Consider the following 22,203-nt stretch of genomic DNA (forward strand, 5'->3'; position numbering starts at 1 on the left):
GTATGCCGGTGATCAGCCGCTGCTGATGGCCCCCCTCCGCCGTTTGGTGCTCTCTCCGGGCCTCAGACTAAGAGGGGCACCTCCTCGAGGCGGTGCGTCCGATGAGCCTTGCACTCCTCACTCACCACCAGACCCCGGGCGCCGGGGGGGATAAGGGAGGGCTGTCCTGTCGCTTCCTCGCCGCGCAGGCCCTCTGAGCCCAATTAGGCCGTAAATACTGCTGGGGGGTAGGCCTCAAAGCCCAGACTCGCTTCACATTACAGCCGAGGTCTCTGGAGTTCGCCCCCGCGCTACACACTGCTCACCGCCTCCACCCGCGGGGGGCTGCCTCTCACCTCTACCGGCTGTACCGGGCCACCACCGCCGTCTCCGAGTTCTGTTTGGATGGCAGCCTGCACGCCGGGGGCCTGCCCTGCAAGGTAGGCCCACATGCCTGGGTCTCGATTTTCGCGGCTCCCGGGAGAGTCTCGTCGCAGTCGGAAACCGCTCCCGGAGCCCACCACTGCTCACCTGGCACTCCGGACACCAGTCCCCCAGCAGTAGCCCCGGTCCTTGACAGGCGGCTCCAGTGGCGTTCGGCAATCGCTACGCCGCCGCGACCTCAAGCAGCCTCCATTATGCAGTCTCCGGGTAGGAGCTCGCAACCAGCCACATCGAGTCGGAAGGGGCCGCCGACGTCTCTCCCGACCTCCGCTCTGCTTCTCTCCCGCTTGGGGCCCACAATTACGGTGACCTGGGGTGTGGTAGCGATGGAAGGGTCGAGGGAAGGGACCTGGAGCGGGGAACCTCGGGGTAGTGCAACCGCTCAAGTCGCCATCTTGGCCACGCCCCTATTTTATCTATTTTAATCACTTGCTTTTAGGCTTCTTTCTTTTAGTTTCAGGTTCTTGAGCACATTCAGGACAGTTTCCTTTTTAGCTATAGTCTCTATTTTAGTTAGCCTGTCCAGCTCGTTTACCTGTTGCCGAGATACTGCATGTCATTATGACATAAAGTCTTAAGGTCCGAGTCCATTTTTAATTGGGTCCCAAATCCATCTTAAATAATGGTGGTTGATATCTTCTCAATTTTAGTTAATGGGAGTCGTCATTTTCTTCAATTTCTGCAGAATCATCAACATGTCTGTCTTTGACACAGGTGTCTTCTGTGCCTATCTTTCCAAGAACTGTGAAAATGTCAAGTCATTCAGATACAAGCATAAAAAAACGCCTCAGTGTGACATCAGTCAGGGACAGAGTCCTTTTTCAAAGTCAAATATCAATCATAACCCAAACAATGTAGCTCATATTGATGTATTTTTACCGTATTCGTTTATCCACTGATATATATGATTATGTAAAAACATTCCAAAGGTGACATTGCAAATTCCATCTCTTATAAGATACAATATATAAGGACTAACATTTGACTTCTTACGAAAGAAACTTCACACAGGTCACAGATCGCTGATCCAGATGAGCAGAGCATCAGATTTTATCCTGACCGAAGAAGCCTCCAGCAAGACTCTCAGATGATATGTGAAGCATTCCGTTCTGCCTTCACAAACAGGTGCCAGGATAGTGTTCTTGGGTGGAAGCAATATCCCAGAGCTTGACCGAATTAGCTGACAAGCTATTTCAAATAGACAATAAACTCTGTTGTCCAGGTATGCATGCCACTTCCGAAACTCAGGCTTATTATTTATTCATCTGCAAGAACTAACATAGCGCTTAGAGATAGCACAGTGAGGGTGTAAGGGCTATTAATTATGATGTTACAACTTTTTCCTGTTTTACTGTTATTAAAAAACGTAGACGCTTTTTATTATCTTCGTTGATGTTGCCAATATTTAGTGCGCTAGATCTCGCCATTATAAAATAACTTTTAAAATAAATATGTTGAAATACATATTCGGTTTCTATTGATCTTGTGTGTGTGTATATCATTAATCAATGATAGTTTGGATTACTACTGTTCCCTGTTAGTAACACAAAAGTATTGAAACCCCTCATCTATGTATTGGATGTATTATGTACTCGTCGGAGATCAGATCCATTATGGACAAGACAGAGAAGGCTATGGTGATCCTTTTGGACCTATCCGCAGCCTTTGATACGGTGAGTCATCCTGTCCTCTTAGATCAATTAGCGGAGATAGGGATTTGTGGAACAGCGTTGGGTCTCTTCAGAGAGTTCACGTCTAAAAAGTTCTCACAACCTTGTGGGGTTAGTAAAGGTTGTCATTGAGCCTCACGTTGTTCAATGTGCTCTTAGTTTTTTGACTACTTCATATGCTGATGACACCGAAATTGTGGTGTCGATTTCCAGTGAAGTTGAGGATGTCTAGCAGTGCTTCAACAGGTGTATGAGCGAAGTTGTCTGTTGGATGTAACTTGATTCCCTTAAATTAAACTCAGATAAAACCGAGGTCCTCCTCTTTGGTAAGTACGTTTCCATTTGGGATTTTTCCTGTTGGCCACAACACTTGGCTGCCATTCATTTTCCTGTTTTGAAAGTTAAGAATTTGAGAGTGATCTTTGATTCTAAACTTACTTTCTCTGATCTTAACAAAAAAGCCCTCTTCCTCCTGTTTTTTAAGAATGCTGAGGAAGATCTTCCCTTTCATCTAATTTGATCTGCAAAAAACAGTGGTCACAGCGTTGATACTTTCCAGGTTGGATTATTGTAATGCCCTTTATCTGGGTATTCAGCAACACTTTTTGAATAGATTGCAAATCTTACAGCTGCTCGTCTTCTTTTGAGAGCGAGAGCAATTGGTTCATCACAAGTTAGTGATGCTCCATTAGCTACTGATGAAAAAGTAAGTTGCTTTTAAAGCTTTCTGCTCGGCCCATAAATGTTTGCATAATATAGGCCTGGCCTATTTGAGGAAGTCCTTCTCAAAGCACCAGATTAAGAGCCTTGGCATATGGCTTGACAGTTCCCTTTGTTTTAATCATCAAGCCACCAAGCTCTCAGCTACCTGTTTCGGCCTGGTGAGGATGTTAAGGAAAATTATTCCCCTACTCCCCTTGCAGGCACATAGGATTATGGTGCAGGCCCTTATCTTGTCCCGCCTGGATTACGGGAACGCCCTGTATTTTGGCACCCCTCAGGCCACTATCAAAAAACTTCAAATGACCCAGAATTGCGCGGCTCGCTTACTCCTCCAGATTCCTCGGAGGCAGTCTGCGGGACGCACTGAGGAAACTTCACTGGCTCCCTATCCAGTCCAGAATATCATTTAAGGCCATGTGCCTGGCCCATAGAGCTATTTGGAAAACTGGACATGCCATAATCCATCCTCTGGTTACCCCCTTTCAACCTTCTAGGAGTCTTCGCTCCAGCGATGCCTTTCTTGCTACCAAAAGGAAAGTACGAAGATCCAGATGGGGTGGACGTTCCTTTTCTTTGAATGCATCCAACCTTTGGAATTCTCTCCTCCCCACTCTTCGCAGGGAACCCAACCTACAGACTTTCCGTAAACTGCTTAAAACTCATCTCTTTAGTGCCACTCACTAACTTGCTGTGCTTCCTGTCTGTCTGGTCCTAAGCGCTACGAGGCCTCAGGGTAGTTACGCGCTATAGAAATCCAATTTCATTCATTCATTCTCCCGGTATATGCCTAGGAGGGCCCTTCATTCCAAGGCATCCAAAATTGGGACTATCCCCAAATGGAATAAAGTATCTTGGGGTGGCAGAAGTTTTGTCTTTTTAACATTCAACCTTTGAAATAAACTGCCCATTCAGTTAAAAAATCAGCCTAATTTGACATGTTTCAGGAAACAACTGAAATCTTGGCTTTTTACACTATACCAGCGCTAATGTATGCTGATGACGCGATCCTAATGGCCCGCACTCCAAGGGGTAGTCAGAAATTAGTGTGTAGTTTTGTAAATTTTATGTCAAATTTAGGCTTAAGTGTGAATATACCTAAGACCTTTGTGATGAAATGCGGGACTGGAAGTAGGAAGTGCAGGCCGCTATTTTTATGCACTAAACAAATTGAATGCACTGACACCTTTTCCTATCTTGGGATTTTATTTGATAGAAAAGGATCTTGGACCCATGTGATCAAGGCTAGGAGGCTACTGTTCTCAAAAGCTACAGCTGCATTAATTAATTTTAGTAGGAAGTTGGGAAAGCGGGCCCCAGAGGAACTTTTGCTAATATACAAGGCTAAATGTATTAGCACTGCAACAGATGGTGCAGGCATCTGGGGATATGAGGCTGTAAAACCCCTACAACTTGTGGAGAACAGGTTTCTTAGGTTTCTGCTGTCCGTTCCCGAGAGTATGTTAGAAATGTTTTGTTTAGCCAAGGTTATCCCGAATATTTTTCAGATCCTACAAATCTTTGCCTAGTATAAAGGAAAGACTTAAAAAGAAATATGCTTATATCACATGAAAGAAATGAGAAGGAAAAGTGAGATGAATAAAGTAACTGTTCAGGCACACCACCTTATTCTGACCACATTTAAAATCTAACCCTATATATAGCGCATTCCAGGGGATTTTAATAGATTTCTGCTGATTCGTTTTAGATTGGTAATCGTTCATAGACTGATTTCGTTCCCGACCCAGACTGACTGGTTAAGAGTGTTGTACAATTGTCCATGTGATAATGTATCAGTTAAATCAACTATCCATGTTCAAATTTTCTGCACATTTTACTCTTTGTACAGGAAGAGATGGCAAAGTGGCCTAAGACAATGCCGCCCCGCTTTCCTGTTTTTACAACTACTAGATGAAGATTATATCACCAAATTAATTTTAGTGGTTTTAAAGAACGTTTTAACTTGTAGAAAATCCATATTAATGTGATCATAATTATGTGAATATTTTATTGTTAATAGCTGTATAAGCATTGTGCTGTGTTTTATTTGTGCTTTTATGACTATTTTTTAATAATCGAATAAAGCTTGTTGAAATTGAAATTGAAATTCACTATAGTATTAGTTCCAGGTTGTACTGAAAATATTGACTTTTGTTATTTCTCTGTCGCTTACCTTCCATATGCTAGTGCCAAGGCACCCTTGGGCATTCGCTGCACTTAATCAATATTATCAATATCAATGAATCAACTTAACAGTGCTAAACCTACTCACAAACAATTTTAAGACTCCCTTTGACTGATCTTAGTCTTGACTCGGTGAGAAATATATATATATATGGCATTGGTCACGTTGTTACCTTCACATATATTAAACAAGCAGTATTGCCCAAAAGGCCATGATTCACAATTGTAGAGAACCTTTGTGTGGATCTGGTTCTATTATTGATTCCAGTCTGTCCTTGCAACATTCAGCTTTGAAAACGGCTACGGCAGATCTTAATCACCTTGCCATGCAGCTGGCATTGCGATCCTGCTGAAGGATGTGCCACTATTGAAATAAAAATAGGCTTTCTTGCATAAGAGACAGTAGGAGTGAAGACTGCCATGGACTACAGTTTTCTCTGCTGAACAAGAGCAGCAAACAAATGTCTTTCACCATTTTGTGAATGGTTCCTAGCTGCTATGGGCGCACAACACCCATTGCACTATTGCAACTTTGGCAGCAGTTAGTAATATCTAGCACACTTTTTACATGGCTTTAGCATAGGGGTATTCTCCAAGTGAATTTGAATTAAGGACTTTAAATACTAGGCAAGTACCAGTATGACTTGGTGCACAGGGGCAAATTGCTATGTGGGCAATAAGTCCATAGACAAAAAAAATATCATGGGGAAAAAGCGTGACGAAATAGCTGTCTGGGTTGCTCGCAAGACCAACCAGTTGGAAGCGGTATAGCCTCACACAAAAGCCCAAGATAAACAACGGTCCAGTGGAGCAAGTCCATCGGAGTATTGGCCAATTAGAGTGGGCCGCCAAAATGCCAGTTTTCACTTTCCTTTACTGGCATGAAAAACCTGGTGGTAGTGGTAGCAGACAGTAAACACTTTTACATGACCCTCACACCATGGTAGAAAACTCCCGTGGTGTAGGGGTCATTAATTAAAAGAAGAAATGAAAAAAATGAAAAGTTGGCAGACAACTCTAAATTCAGAGTACTTGTTCTCCATCATGGCAATTGTGGGTATTTTACTCCATTGCCATGACATTCCATACTCCAAACTCTAAATCAGGCCCTTAATGTCTTCGATACATCCAATAGTAAACTATGATATTACTTAATACAGTCTGAGTCCCCGAGAGGGGAAGCGTCCACATGGTTAAATCTCATGAGTGAGCAGAGGCTTAATGAACCCAGAGTTTAGGGTTCTTTCACAACTTTCTGGAGATGATGGGAAAATGGTGACAGGAATCAGACCATAATCTTCAGGAGACAAATGAGTTGGGCTTTTGGAAAACATTTTCCAACAAACGCAAAGTGAGGCAGAAGAGAGAAACATACTTCCTTCCGAAGACACAGAAGGATTAGTTGGTCATTCCTGTGATGTTATGTGTGCAGCAATCACACACTGTGGTCCTCGGGTGTGTTACAGTCTGAGAACATATATAAAACCAGGAAGTAGAAAGCAGATTATTATTACAGCCCAGTATCTTCAACAAAAACTCCCACTGTCCCATTAACATTCATGGGCCAGAATGCTCTATCTTTCTAGTCCTTGTGCAAGCATGGGGAGGTAAGAAGGATCCCACAAAGAATGGAAGTTGGACCATTGCCACTGTGACCCGTGTCAGGAAAATGATGATGCGCTGACTCCCGATTTGTACTGCTGGGTTGTTTATGGCATGAGCTCCTTGACTCTCTTCCAGGCCTACAGCGGAGTGGACTTGTGGGAGAGCCCTGAAGGAGATGGCCCTGTGGACTTTAGTAGGGCCTCTAAATTACTGATACTGTTGGCTGGTCCTTGGTAGCAGAATGCTCCACATCCCACTTGAAACTGCCCAATAGGAATAGAACATTTTTAATTGATTGGCAAACTCGGGCTCTTTCAAAACACGAGCACAACCATGAAATCTGAAAATATGTTCCTTTGCATTGACCTGATGTGGGTAAATTTGATCAAGAGCTGAATTAATCTCCCTCTTTGAAGGGGTCCATGTCAGCTGCAAGTGGTGCATGGACCTCTGCTTCCTCTGCCATTCACCACCAAGTCCCTGCAAGGAGAGACATACCCAATACGGGACTGGGACCATTGTTTGTTATTTCAGAAGCGCAAATAGTACAGTTCTAGGCTGGCGGGAGATCCTGGACTTAGTAGCTCAGGTAGAGCAGTTGCATGGCTCTGATAATGGAGAACGTTGGTGGGTGTGAATGATTTGCCCTGCTATTTTGTATCGAACAAACAAAGAGGCTTCTTGGCTTGTGGAAAAGAGTGCTGTGTGCCCTTTTGGACATGGGCTACTGTAAAGTGCACATAATACCAGAGCAGCTGCTATTGTAAAAGAAAAATAAAGTACCGGAAAACATTTATCTGGTTGCTAGTAGGGGTGTGCACAATTTGCCTGATTTACTTTCACCTAATTAACCGAAATGTTGTGAAAATTACATAAAAAGCAAGTCTGACATTTTGCACTATAATTTAGTGTGAAATGCGTCCTTGCATCAGTTTTTGAAGTGAAGATGCATTTTGCCCAAGAAATAGTGTGAAAACAAAAGCACCGCACATCTCTTGTTTCTGTAAATTTGCTGTTAATTCTTCTTGCGATTGGTGTATTTGGTCTACATTTCTCAGCGAATTGTGTGTGTAATTACATTAAATGGTGTAATTTCAGGATTTTGTGTAACAAGCTTAATATGAAATTTCTGAAATTATGCAAATTATGCCAACATAATTTAAATTTCACCCCATGGACTAATTATCAGACAACCATCAGCAGTAAACTCATGCGCTTGCACCAGTAAGCTCAGGCCTGTAGTATTTTGATTCTGGCTATAGTTTGGGTGGTCTCCAGTGGTCTCACATTGTAAGTCACATGTTAACCTAGCCCAATGTTTTTAGGGTTTGATAAATGAAATATTATGTATTTTATGGAACCTTTATATTAAACTGATCCTGATTTAGATCTTTCTGAAAGTTGCTTGGGATTCCAGTAGGCATGGTTTCCTCATTGAGAAATGTATTATCAAATGTAGAAGGCCTTGACAAAGTCTTTAATTTGTAAAAAAAAAAAAGTGCCAGGGCTCCCACCAGGAGGCCACTGCAGCTTACACCACACATTGCCCCTGCCATGATACCAATGATAGTACCACCACAACTACTAACAATCACACACCTACAAGTGTTGCAATTTGGACTATTCATGGCCCCCACAGCTCTACGAATGGCTTGAGCCGCATAATAGTAATTTTGTGTGTATATTGAGTTAATAATTCACTGTTGTTGTGGTCATCTCTAAATTAGCAAGACAGCGTCACTTTGATTCCTGACTGTTACAAGCGCCGGTGTTGACAATTAAGTGCCCGTGCCCAGCACCCGAAACCACCGCCACAAATTAAACACTGCTTTAGGCATGCCTTTTTAGTAGTGAAAAAATCAAATGCTATTTATTTAACCTTTTTAGAGGGTTAATTTTGGATGCCAAGGTTAAGGCTGTCAGTTCACAAATTGCCTTATGGTACCTCCCTAATAATGAATAGACAAGGTTTAAGATGTTCATTGCCCCTATAATAAATCAGTAGAGCAGTAGATGTGCATCCTTGTTTTTCTGTGAGACTTCTTTAGGAGGGCTTCCAAACTGCTTATGCTACTAAATTATACTATTTATAATTGCTGGCTCAAACCAACGTCACTATGTCATACAGGTATTTTTTTTATATCAAACTATTACATGCATATTTAAACAGTTGAACCACTTACTCATCAATCAAACTCCAGTGGTCTGACCAAGATCCATCCCTCTTTCCCCATCAACTTTATCTGTGCTCCGAGAACATTGTGCTTGCGGCTATCTTTTACACGAACTGCTAATGTAGGCTAAACAGTCGAATTATGAAGTAATCCGTTCTCAGGATTCTCGATTTATGGTTCTGTTGTGACACGGTTTAAATAACTAGTAATAGTTTATTTTTATGTTGAAATGTTTTGGGTATGTTTTGCAGGACCCAGCACCTGAACCCCTGAAAGAAAGACCAAATAAACTGCCTCTAAAGAGCTGTTATGTACACACAAAGGCCATCTCACAAAGGACGCGCAGTATTTCAAATAGTAAGTTTTCTTTTCTTTTATGGCATTACAACAAGAATTGCATTCATGGCATGAGCTTACAGGGGCATCTTTACAAGCCCCTATCAGTACAGGGACGTCACGTCACTTTTATTGACGCTTCCTGTGGTGATAGGGACGTCGCATTATTTGCAAGGCACTTAACTTAACGCCGCCTTGTAAATAAGGCACCCTTTCAAGCTATACTTAGTGTGAAAGGATTGGGCAATGGGTGTTGCGGTGGGTGTTCCACCACAACACCCATTGATTTTGACAACTTCCCCCTATTTACAAAGATGATGTAAATAGGAGGCTGCACCAAAATTAAGATCAGGTAAAACCTGTTCTTAACATGGCGAAACGAGGGGGTAAACATCCTTTTGTACACGGTCATTACGCCACGTACCATTACTACGCAAGCTTTACTACGCATGTGCTGTAATAACGCGTATCCATTTCTACGCATGTTATTACAACACATGCGTTGTAAAGCGAACCACATAGTTGTGAGGAAACTGAGGCATTTCCTCACAACGATTACCGCCTCTATCAAGAAGCATGAAGGAGAGCATAGGACAAGAAGAGAGAGAGTTAAGAGGGGCTATTTTTAAGGGTTTAGGGTAGGAGGAGGTCTTTAAGGATTAAGGTAGTGTTGTGTTTGAGGAGTAGTGTTTTGGGGTTTAGGGTAGTGTTGGGGGGTCGTGTAGGGGAATGTTTGGGTGCAGGGACAGGATTGGGGTAGGGGAAGGATTGTGCTGGGGGTAGTGATTTAGGGTTTAGTGTAGTATTGTGGTGTTTGTGTAGTGTAGGGTAGTGTATTAGGGTTTAGGGTAATGTTGGGGGGGTCGTGCTGGGTAGTGTTTGAGTGTAGGGACAGGACTGGGGGTTGGGGAGGGTTGTGCAGGGGGTAGTGTTATAGGTTTTAGGGTAGTGTTGTGGTGTGGTGTAGTGTAGGGTAGTGGTTTAGGGTAGTGTTGAGGGTCGTGAAGGGTAGTGTTTTGGGGTAGGGACAGGATTGGAGTAGGGGCAGGATCGTGCTGGGGGTAGTGATTTAGGGTTTAGGGTAGTGTAGTGATGTTTGGGTAGTGTAGGGTAGTATAGTGTTTGGGTAGTTTTTCTGAGTTTGTTTTGTGAAGGGTAGTGTATTTGTATTTAGTAATTAGTGTAGTGTTGTGGTAAATTTCTGTTTTTATTACCATGCAAGTTTTAGTGTTTAGTGTAGAGTCTGGGGTTGTGATGGGTAGTAAATGAGTGTAGGGAACGTAGTGGGGGAATGCGTATGTTTGTGCAGGGGGTAGTGATTTAGGGTTAAGGGTAATGTAGTGGTGTTTCAGTTTTATGTGGTAGTATAGTGTTTGAGTGTTTTGGTAGTGTTTTCCAATTTTAGATGTGTAGGGTAGTGTATTTCAATTTATTATTTAACCGCATGCGCGCTAGCGGTTTTCCCGCTGCGTGCTGCGTTTCGCAAAAAGCCGCGTTACATGACGAGCTCAGCTCGTCATCAGCGCACGGCAGGTTACGCTCATGACGAGCTGAGCTCGTCATCAGCCCCGAAGGGGTTAAAGTGGTGTTGTGTTTTAAACATTTAAAAAAGGGGTTAAATGTCTTTTTTAAATATGACAAATTATTTTGCAAAACATTTTTATTACTAGACAAGTTTTTACCTTGTATACATTAACACTTTCAATGTAATGGTACGCGAACTAAAAATGTGCGTAGTAACGGTTCTTGCTAAGTAATAAGCGTGTAGTAATGGCATGCGAAGTAATGGCATGCAAAATAACGTGCCATATTCAACGAGGAGCAATGCTTTATTTCTACTCGTTTTTGCTGTTTCTATGTGTGCTGCATTATGTAGCACGCATAGAAACAGCAAAACGCCCTGAATGATTGTTTATGTGCAGGAAGGGACACCTAATTTGCAGTCTTGTTAAATGAAAGCCGCAAAGTGAATACATAACTTTCTAAGATGAAGAGTTACAGCAACTAATTTATTGATGTGCATTGTGTTGTGACTTGCTTGTCACCTCTCCTTTCTTTCACTTACATCTTCCCTGCTGCTCAACCAGGATGAGTGTTGGAATGTGTGGGATGTCATGGATTGCATGGTTGCTTGGTTACGTGTGTAGTTCCAGTTGGTGGAGGCAGGCTGAGCGGCAGGGAGGCTGCTCCTGGTGGGGCTACGTTACAGCTATCTATCATCTTATTTACCATCCATCCTCAACTGTAACTGGATACAATAAACTACTTTCTTAGAACCTACCACTTGGCTACATTTGAACTCCTTTACCTACGACACATTGCTATTTTGGTTTTCCTTAATTAGTCCCTTAATTACCTTACTAGCATTCTTCACCTTGGGTTGAAGGCAATTTGGGGTTGCTTTACAAGATAAAACAAATTGTATATTACACATTATTGATATTATTGCCTATACCATTATCAAACTCTCAAATTCGTTCAAATACAACTCAAGGCTTATCAAAGCATAACAATAAATCCACCCTTCTCTTACATATGTGGGCCCAGATTTAAAGGGAAAGAGCAGGAATGCACAATATATATCAGTAAATAAAGCATTCCTGCCCTTTGCCTGTGCTGGTGCACAATCTGCTGCTTAGATCAAAACAGTCACGCTGGCGCCTTGGTGCAAGGATGCCGGCGTTACAGGCAGGATTGTTTTTGTGCAGAAAGGGACCCCTTCCTGCACATAAACGATCCTTAGAAATGTTTTAACAAGAAGAACTAAAGATATTTATCCTTGTTGCGCATCTTCTGGGAAGGCGTACAATTCTGACACATTCCCATGCTCACCAGTGTTGGTAATCTGGGAGTGCTTCAGAATACATGAATGGGAACAACCATGCTCCCCTCATCTAGTGCCTTCCAGGCATAGTGTAAAGCAAAGCAGTGACTTGCACTGCCTTGTGTTTTACGAGATTTACCAAGCCATGCGGGTCCATGAAGTGTGCATTTGCGTCACATGGTAAAACTCATTCTAGGTTTTGCGTCCGACTTTGTTGCCTTGCGTGGTGCCCTGGCAACGCAAAACCTTGATAAATCTGCCCCTTAGTTCTTTTATTCTGAGTGTTATTGCCTCAAATTAATAATCAGCTCCTGTGTGATTATATGAAATTAACATCCTATGCAGCACAAGGTTGATTTGGAATAATGTGTTCCCTATGTAATCCTCTTGTTGCATATAATGTTCTAAAGGATTTTTGCAATGAGCGTTTGTTAGACCTGACAGCCTTATCGTGGTCTTCCCCCCACCTTTTTGCCTACCTCCTTCACTTTTCTGACCTTGTGTTTGATGGCTTTTGCTTTGTGGACTTTACCACTGCTAACCAGTGCTATAGTGCCGGTGCTTTCTCCCCTAAACATGTTAATATTGGCATATTTAATTTACTTAGAAGTCCCTAGTAAAGTGCACAACATGTGCCCAGGGCCCGCAAATTAAATGCTACTAGTGGGCCTGCAGCACTCATTGTGCCACCCACTTAAGTAGCCCTCTAACCATGGCTCAGGTTGGTCATTCCAAAGCCTGTATGTGCAGTTACACTGCAATGTCGACCTGGCAAGATAATCCACTTGCCAGATCCAAACCTTCCCTTCTTATATATATAAATCACCCCTAAGGTAGGCTTTGGATAACCCAGAGGGCAGGGTGCAATGTATTTAAAAGGCAATACATGTACATCTAAGTGCTGCATGCCCTGTGTTAGATTTGGGGGTCTCTAGTTGGCACAGGTAGGTACTTGTGACAAATTGCCTCTAGTCAGGATAAGGGAATTACACTCCTAAAATAACCCCTGCTCACCCCCTTGGTAGCTTGGCATGAGCAGACAGGCTTTATCTCAGAGGCGTTGTGTTAAGCATATGTGACCACATACAGTAACCCACTACAAATGGACACCACACAGGTTTTATATCAAAAATAAGTAGACTTTATATAGAGTTACCCTAAGACCATAAACCACAAAAATACCCAATACTGTTACTTTAAGATGGTAGATTTAGCTTAGTTTACTTCAGTTCTTAAGATGCGACAATTTGCGTCAATGTACCTTAGGTTGCGTTGCGCTTCCACAACAAGCAATGTCGCAGCGAGGAAAATGCGGCAAAGTTCAAGTACATAGAAATAAAGACGTGAAGATCTTCCAGATGCGGCACGCTTCTCCAGGCATGCAAGAAATTCTCGGTTCGATGTGCGGACTGCAGCGGCGACACCCTTGTTCCGCGATGCGATGGCAGCAGATCCACTTGCGACACTCTTCTCCCACGATGTGTGAAGCTTTTGCACGATGGGACAACTACAGCGGCGACATCCACGATGCGACGGCAGCAGCTTCGACGGTGGCGTGCTTCTCGGGGATGCGAGGCGCTTTTCTTCGATGTTGTGCAGTGCGAGAGTACCAGCGGCGACACCCTCCTTTGAAGTTGGGACGGCAGGCACAGCGACATGCTCCGACCACGTTTGAGACTCTTCTCTCGATGCAGTGCAATGCGACAGCTACAGCGGCGACACCCTCCTTCAGAGTTGCGAAGGCAGCAGCAGCGACCGCGACACGCATCCTCTTCGTTATGGCATGCTTCTCTCTGATGCGGTGCAGTGCGACAGTTCCAGTGGCGACACCCTCCTTCGGAGTTGCGACGGCAGACACAGCGGCGGCAGGAAATGTTATAAAAAAGACCTCTGGGAAGAAAAAAGAAAGAGTAACGACAAATTCTGGGCCGAACTCCTCTGTAGCTCAAAGAAATCCAACTCAAAACAGTTCTGGACTATCATCAACAACTTGAACCGACCGGTTACAGTGTTATCCTCAAACATACAAGAATCTGAGTGGGTGGAGTTTCTATCCGGGAGGTTCTGGGAAGCTCCCCTGCTAGAGCCAATCGTGGGAAACACCTATGTTCGAGGGGCAGTTCATGTAAAGCACACCGGGTTCTTAGAAACCACCAGCCCAGAAGACGCCGCAACTTCAAAAGAGAAGGAGCAATTAAGCGTAGTCACAATTCCAATGGAGGAAAACGTATCCCCAACTCCAGCCATAAGTTATAAGTCCCCTTCGACTGAAGGAATTAGACGTATAATTAAGAAAGGCAGAAACGACGGCGCACCAGGCCCCAACGGAATCCCCCAAGCATTCTTCAAATACGATATTCCGTTTTGGGGCAAACACCTTTCTAACTTATATCAAGAAATAGAGAAACTAAACATCATACCAGTCAACTGGCAATGTTCGATTCTGACACCCATATTTAAAGGAGGAGACAGAGCAAATCCGGCTCACTACAGATTGATAGCCCTGCTGGACGTAGAGGCCAAATATTATGCCTCCCTGGTACTTGAAGAGCTTAAGGCATGGTCTGACGACCTTAACCTAATTCCGGAAAACCAGACGGGCTTCAGACAAGGCCTTGGAACGACGAAGAACATTTTAGGTCTTTCGCTAATTACAAACAAGTGTAAGCAGAGGAAACTGCAACTTTACCTCTGCTTTATAGACCTAAAAGCAGCCTTCGACAGTGTTGATCGCCATCTTCTGTGGAAAAAAAAGCGAGCCTGGGATATCCCTGAAAGGCTTTTAAAGGGCATTCTGTTATTCTATTCAAACACCTGGCTAAGGATCAAGATAGGCGATGGGTCCAGACTCTCAAGGAAGCTGTCAACCACCAGAGGCTTAAAACAAGGGTGTGTTCTGGCCCCCCATATTTTTTATTTGTTTTTATCCGACCTCTCTCAAAGGCTGGACTGTACCAACTCCCATCCACCAAAGTTTGGTGAACTGAGACTTTCGCATCTCTCATACGCGGATGACGTGGTGTTAATGAGCCATACAAAGATCGGCCTGCAAAGATGCCTGAACGAAATGTCAGTTTACATTTCAGAAAATAAACTTGAAATAAACACATCCAAAACGAAAACTATGGTGATTGGGAGAAAACAGCTAAGAAAACAGACAATCTGGCTTAACGGTATCCAACTTGAGGAGGTAAAAAAATACAAATACTTAGGTCTTTACATCGACAACTCAAGAAACCTTACGGAGCATAAAAAATATATGTCTCAGAGATCAAGTGCGTTAACATTTGCTTTCAGCCTATTAGCTAAAAAGCTGAAGGGCCCCTCCAATAAACCTTTGCTTGCCGTAATGAAGGCAAAAATCCTGCCAACTCTAACATATGCCAGCGCGGCCTTCCATGGCGAGGATGGAGAGCTCCTAAACCAATTGATAGCCTCCATCTACAAAAAAGTATTCCAGGCTCCAAGATCAGTTTCCCCAGGCCAGGTTCGTCTGGAATTCGGCCTTACAAATGAAGAAGTTGGCAGAATGTACGCGACGGTGAAAACCTGGTACCGCTTCAAGCTAAATGCTGACACATCAAAAATCAATGAGGCAATCTGGACTGAATTAAACCAAGACAAATCTTCTCCCTTCAATCAATACCTTTGCGAATCCCTTTCGGCCACATGTACGACGGAATTATGGAACAAAAACTTGCCGTACCAATCGTTTAAACAAGCTGTCAATAAAGCATCAAAAACCCATTCATTGTTACTGGACAAAAATATCTAAAGATCAAGGTCGCATGCCTGGATGGTGATAAACCATTACAAGTCCCTCGCACCGGCGGCTTATTTAAGCAAAAGTTACTCAATCAACATAAAAAAACAACTTATGGCACTGCGTTTTGGATCACTACCATCCCAGGCTGAACAGCCAGCTTGGCGGCACACAGGCCCTAAATCATATCGGCTGTGCAATCATCACAAAGAAGACTTCATCCATATAATTTGCACATGTAAAAAACTGCGGGCTGAACGTGTAATCCTTATAAAGACAAGTTTCAACAAAAGAGGAATTAGATCCTTCAGAGCCGCAATAATAGCGTGCCTAAGCCCCTCAGACCCCCCACTGCATGGCAGATTGATCAAATTTATTAAAGCCTTTAAAAAGCTTTACTAAAAGGTTCGGAAGTTGGGCAAACAAGGTCTAACTCACTACATTGAACTTTTAAGAAACAAAATGATTTTATAGTTAAATTTCTGCTTTTTAACTGTTTATTATAACATTGCATGTTTGCTACTTGTTTTAAATTGTTATGGTTTTAACTAACTAAACAATAAACATTACTTACTTACTTACTGCTTCTCTCTGATGCGGTGAAGTGCGACAGTTCCAGCGGCGACACCCTCCTTCGGAGTTGCGACGGCAGGCACAGCGACGGCGACACGCTTCTTCTCGATGAGTCGCACTTCCAGCTCCTTGCAACACGCAGTTCCTCAGAAGGCCCAAAACAGCAGCAGGCACTTCCAAAAGAAATCTGGGGAGCTGGGGTTTGAAGTCTGTTGTCCCTGAGACTTCAGCAGGAGGCAAGCTCTTTTCCAAGCCCTTGGGGATCCTTCAAAAGTTGAAAGCAAAGTACACAAAGTTCCTTTCTCCTTCCTTTGGCAGTACGGCAACCACTGCAGGCCAATCCCCCAAGCAGCACATCAGCTTGGGAATAGTCTCTCCTCAGTTTCTTCAGGTTCCTCTCCTCAGTAAAGGTTTCTTCTTGTAGTACAAAGTGATCTAATTTCATGGGATCAGGGTCTCAATATTTATACCCCAAAATCCTTTGTTCTCTGAGGGGTGAGGGGCCTTTGCCCAGTCCAAACCAGTTCTGAAGCACTCTGTTTACCAGACTTCTCCTTTCATTTCACAGTGCAGGGCAGAAACATCAGACGCCCCACAGGAGGTGGAGCCAGCATTGTGGAAGGCAAGTACAGTCCTGGAGCACTTTGTTTACAGGACTCCTTCTCTTCTTTCAGTGTGCAGGGCAGAGACATCAGCCGCTCCCCAGGAGTTGGAGCCAGCATTGTCGAAGGCAGGCGCAGCCCTATTCAAGGTTCAGGTGCAACTCCTCCCTCCCATCTAGATGCAGATCTCTCTATTCACCACTGGGCTGACTCATCCTGTCTCATGGAATTCCCCAGCCCTGTCACTCACAAAACCAGACAAAGGAATACACAACCTAGCAGAGGCAGGCTTGAAAGGTTTGGCAAGCAAATATCTACTTTCTAAAAGTGGTATTTGCGAACACAGAATGTTAAAACCAACTTCAGTAAAATATATATTTTATCATTCTGAGTTCAGGTATACTAAACTCGAATTTCTACCATGTTCTCTGAGACAGTTAGGATTATAAACATGTAATAATCTACAGCCCATTCTGGCCTATGGAGAACAGGTAGCATTGCAATAGTGAAAAACAAAAAAGGCTGTAATTCACTACTAGGACATGTCACACACATCCGGGCTTGTCCTACCTTATACTTACAATGCACCCTGCCCTTGGGCCTACCATAGGGGTGACTGATATGAAGAAAATGGAAGGTTTAGGGACTGGCAAGTGGGCACACTTGCCCTGTCAGCATGACAGTACCAGACTGCACGCAGGCTCTGCAATGGCAGACTTTAGACACATTTTACAAGGCTGCTTTGTGGATGGCACAACCAGTGCCTGCAAACCCACCAGCAGCATTTGGATTTACACGCCCTGTGCACACTCAGTGCACTAGACCAAGGTCTGACAAGTAAACCAAATAGCCAAACATGGAACCACTGATTAATACATCGATTTACAATAGGGAGCACTTGCACTGTGGCACTTAATAGCAGTGGCACAGTGCCCAAAGCATCTAACACCAGCAAAAATACATAAGGCAACAGCAAAAATGGAAAGGAGACCCACGCCGATGGTGCCAGGTCTAACACCCTGGTAGTGAAAAAATCTGCAATTCGTTTTTCACTACTGCAAGGCCTAATTATCCCATAGAATAACATTGAGATTACCTTATTACATTTTATAGGTGCAATTTCCAACTGGGAAGAGATAACACACGCAAGTCTGGTGTCTCTGGATTCACAATTTAAAATCACAATTTATGGTGAACCAGGATTTTGTATTGCAATTCTGAAAATGCCACATTTAGAAAGCTGTCAGCTACTTCTGGGCATCTGCATTTATTTGAATATACTGTGTGGACATTATGTATCTTCTCTATATTGACAAGAATGGACAAAGGTAATTAGTGGACTTATTGATGTTTGTTACAAATAGTGCAGAAGGATTAATAGCCCACGAGGTGCACCTACTAGCGGTATTTACTTAACAGGTCACCTGGTGATGCAATTTTCTTCTTGTATGTGAACAGCATTAATCTATTTATAATATTTTTGTATATACGGAAATTTATATTTATTGGAAAAAACATGACTATACCAATTTTTTAAATTGTAGCCGCAATAAAAATAGTGTGTAAGTGCTCTGGTTCATTTCAAAATGGATAGTTGTTTATTGTGGACTGTTTTAGTCCTTTTTTAATGTCCATGCAATTACGCCATATGTGATTGGTTAACAGTGATTGAAATGAATGACAACGTAAGTTTGCTGCTATCGTGATCAAGGCTTACTGCCTAAACACGTAGATAGCCTCAGCCAATAATCTTATTTGGCAGAAGGACTGCCTCTGGTGTGCCGGTCTCTTAATTATTTTTAAGAGGTGTTTTTTTAATATGTAATATATATATATATATATATATATATATATATATATATATGTATATATGTATATATATATATCTATAAGCAAAAAATACCTTATTACAAAAGGAAAGAGCACGTTCACGAAGATTGCATGACTATGGCTTTTTTTTAATGAGATGGGCCTACCACAACCTAGCAGCCAAGAGACTCGTTTTGGCAGCAGCCTTTATCAATCTGATGGAAGCCATATTATGCACTTAATATATAGTGCCCAGGTCATGGAAATAGTAAACATACTAGGAATACCTCATGTTGCCACACAAACAAAATAGACTGCTTAATACTCATAACATTCGTTATGAAGTATGTGCTGTCATGAGGTCGAAATTCCACTGTATAACATGTAAAATAAGCTAAATCCACTTCTATTAATTAATACCAGGCACCAACCTCCCAAGTGGCATTTATTTGTCAATTGGGCTGTTAGAATTCATATTATAATGTCGAAAAAATGCCCTGTTTAATTCCAAATTCTGCTTGCCTACCAACTGCTGGACTTATCTTTTTAATATTCATGTATTAAAATGCTTAAAATCCTATCAATTGCAGAGACTCCTTTTAAACCGTTGTATACATTGTTACAGATATTCAACAGTACTCCGTATATCCCTTAAAACCAATTGGCATTGCATAGAATCTAAACGAAAACACATCACTATATATATATCTATATATATAATCATGGACTGGATTAAAGACAGAGAATCTAATGCGGAGAAACTATTTAGTGATACTGATGTGGCAGAAGGGCAATGGGAATCACATTTAGAGGGTGATACCATCAAGCCCATGGGGAGCAAAAACTGTTGAGGTCTCTAGAGAAGCTAGTAAAACGTGAGACCTCAAAATGGTGGGACAGTAAATCCCTAACTCGCTACCTAGAAGTAGGACATGTTCCAAGAGGCTTGAGAATCCTCATTGCTCCCACATATGAAAACCCAAACCCAGATATGCTAAGGGAATGGGCGGAGAATAACGCAGAATTGTCCAAGCGGATGTTGGCAATTCTGATTAAATATGCGGATATTGACCCACAGACATTATAGAAAGAAATTGACATTTTGAGCAACAAATTGAGCAAACAGCCGTCTCAAGAAGCAGTTGAGAAACTGCAGGCAGAGATGAAAGATAGGGTAAATAATTATGAACAAGTAATAAAGGACCGGAAAGCAGTCAAGTTTAGACGTGACAAACTTGACTACCAAAGAGGTCACATCTTTACTTTTTCCAAACGCTTTGATAATATTTGTTGCCAAAAATTATCACAAAGCTTGAAACCAAATGTAGCACAGAGAAGAGATGAGTCTGGCTCAGAGATGAGTTTGGAAGTGGACACAGACTACGAAGATGCTAGGCAAATGATGGCAATACCATCAGTAGAAGACGACCGTAGTTTTTTAGGCTGGGTTGGAAACACCAATCTAAGGCCACTGAGAGGCCAGGAAAGAACATTCCAGGGCAGAGGAAGAGGCGGAGGAAAAACAGGCGGTCAAGGCGAATAACTTACCAACAAAGAAGCCAACAAGGGAACCTGCAAGAAAGACAAGTAGCCAACTATTTTGCGGACATGAAAGTAGTGAATTTAACTAATCTTGAATTGAATGCAGCAGAAATTAAGACAGCGTCTCGTGGTTTGTCATACTGTGCCACAGAAAATATGGTCTACGACTGTTTTATGGACTATGACTGTTTTAAATTCACTCGAAATTTAAGGTTGGTGAAATATTTTGCAAATAGTACAGTATCAAGAGAACAACAAAATAATGTAGATGTGGGCAATGAAGAATTGTTGGTTTCCGATTTGAACGTCTTACAAGATTTGGACTACCTTTCTAGAGGCGATATGAGTAATGCAGCTGATGACACATTGATTAGAGATTATGCCCTAAATATGTATGAAAGACCTGATACACCTTTCAAACCCAGGTCGACCTTTTCTCCTATAGCCCCAAGGGACTCTAAAGATCTCTTTTCGGACCGAATAGTGCAAGATATCAAAGAGTTGTATAGCAATTTTGAACAAAACCCGGCAGTGGAATCATCATTAATAGGGTACAAGAGCCTGGTGTCTAAGCTCCGTCTCCAGTCCGGATATAGTGGTGAGACAGGCCGACAAAGGTGGAAATATAGTTCTTTGGCCACTTATCATGTATCAGGAGGAGGCCATGAATCAGCGGAATGACAGTCAGTGCTACTCTAAGAGCGACAAGGATATTCTCTCAGATGTAACAATGAGATTTCATGCAGATTTATTAAAATGGAAAACAACAGGACTCATATCGAAAGCAGAATATAAATTCCTTAAAGTGGACTTACATATCACTCCCATCTTGTATCTTATACCCAAGATTCACAAGAACATCAGTGTTGACCATAGGTAGTTTATTCGAAAACACCTCTAAATACCGAGACCACTTTCTCCAAGACCCAGTTAAAAACCTTATCTTGTACATCAAAGACACAGGAGATTTTCTGAAGAAAGTCTATGATGTAGAGGGGGAGCATGATTATATAATGATCACATGAGATGGCTCCTCCTTATATACAAGCATTTCCCACGCAGAGGGCATGAGGGCAGTCCAACACATCCTGAGCTCTAGACCAATGTCCTTGTATAAACAAACAGAAATGCTGATGTCAATGTTAGGATGGTGCTTACGCAACAACATCTTTTTGTTTGGTTTGTAGTTGTACCGGCAGCTGAGAGGTACTGCGATGGGCACCTGCTTCGCCCCAGTTATGCAAATCTGCATATGGGATGGTGGGAGGAGCAGGTGCTGGCCAATGAATATGCTAAAGAGGTGCCTAAAAATGAGATACTTTGGTCACACTATATTGATGATCTTTTTGTCTTATGGCGTGGCAGAAAATCTTCAGCAGAAACATTTGTGCACAGATAAAACAATTTAAATCAATCTTCAGTTCACTGCACAATTAAGTGGTACAGAAGTACAGGTTTTAGACTTAACAATTTATGTGGCAGATGGTAAAATACAAATAAAGACACTTAGAAAGAGCACAGCAGGAAACACAGTGCTGCATGCTCAGAGTTTCCATCCCACTAAATTAAAAAACAGTATTCCCCTCACAGAAAATTAACATATGAGAAGGAACTGTAGCAGTTCCAAGAAACTTCTGTGGAAAAGTAAATTTTGCCATGTTCTGTATCCCTACGTGTTCCCCATCTTATGCTATATGTGCATGATTAATATGCATATGTATTCCCCATGATCGATTAAAGACGCAATTACAGTTGTGTCCAACTCTAGTATGCCAGTTTCCAGTCCTCGTGAAAGCTACGAGTATTAGGCCTATGTAAAGCTACATTGCCACGTTTCTCAGTGTGCACGTTATTTCATTGAAAGTCCCCGTTTCTAGGCCTCAAAAGGGCCCGGACTCAGATTCAGCTCCTGTCTCCTGAACCCTCTCCGAGGAGTGATACAGCCCCCACCTGTATCCCTGACCCTTCACTTACTTCC

General features: G+C 42.6%; 1 protein-coding gene across 1 annotated transcript in view; it reads left to right on the forward strand.

Annotated features, from left to right (window-relative positions):
* The window catches only part of IL16 (interleukin 16), a 534,450-nt gene that overhangs the window by 159,567 nt on the left and 352,680 nt on the right, over positions 1-22,203 (forward strand). Inside the window, exon 3 of the mRNA XM_078683325.1 lies at positions 9,028-9,133. Coding sequence (XP_078539451.1) covers positions 9,028-9,133 — 106 coding nt within the window. The remainder of the gene's footprint in view (positions 1-9,027; positions 9,134-22,203) is intronic.

Source organism: Lissotriton helveticus, chromosome 3_1 (genome assembly GCF_964261635.1).
Source record: "Lissotriton helveticus chromosome 3_1, aLisHel1.1, whole genome shotgun sequence".
Classification (NCBI taxonomy): Eukaryota; Metazoa; Chordata; class Amphibia; order Caudata; family Salamandridae; genus Lissotriton; species Lissotriton helveticus.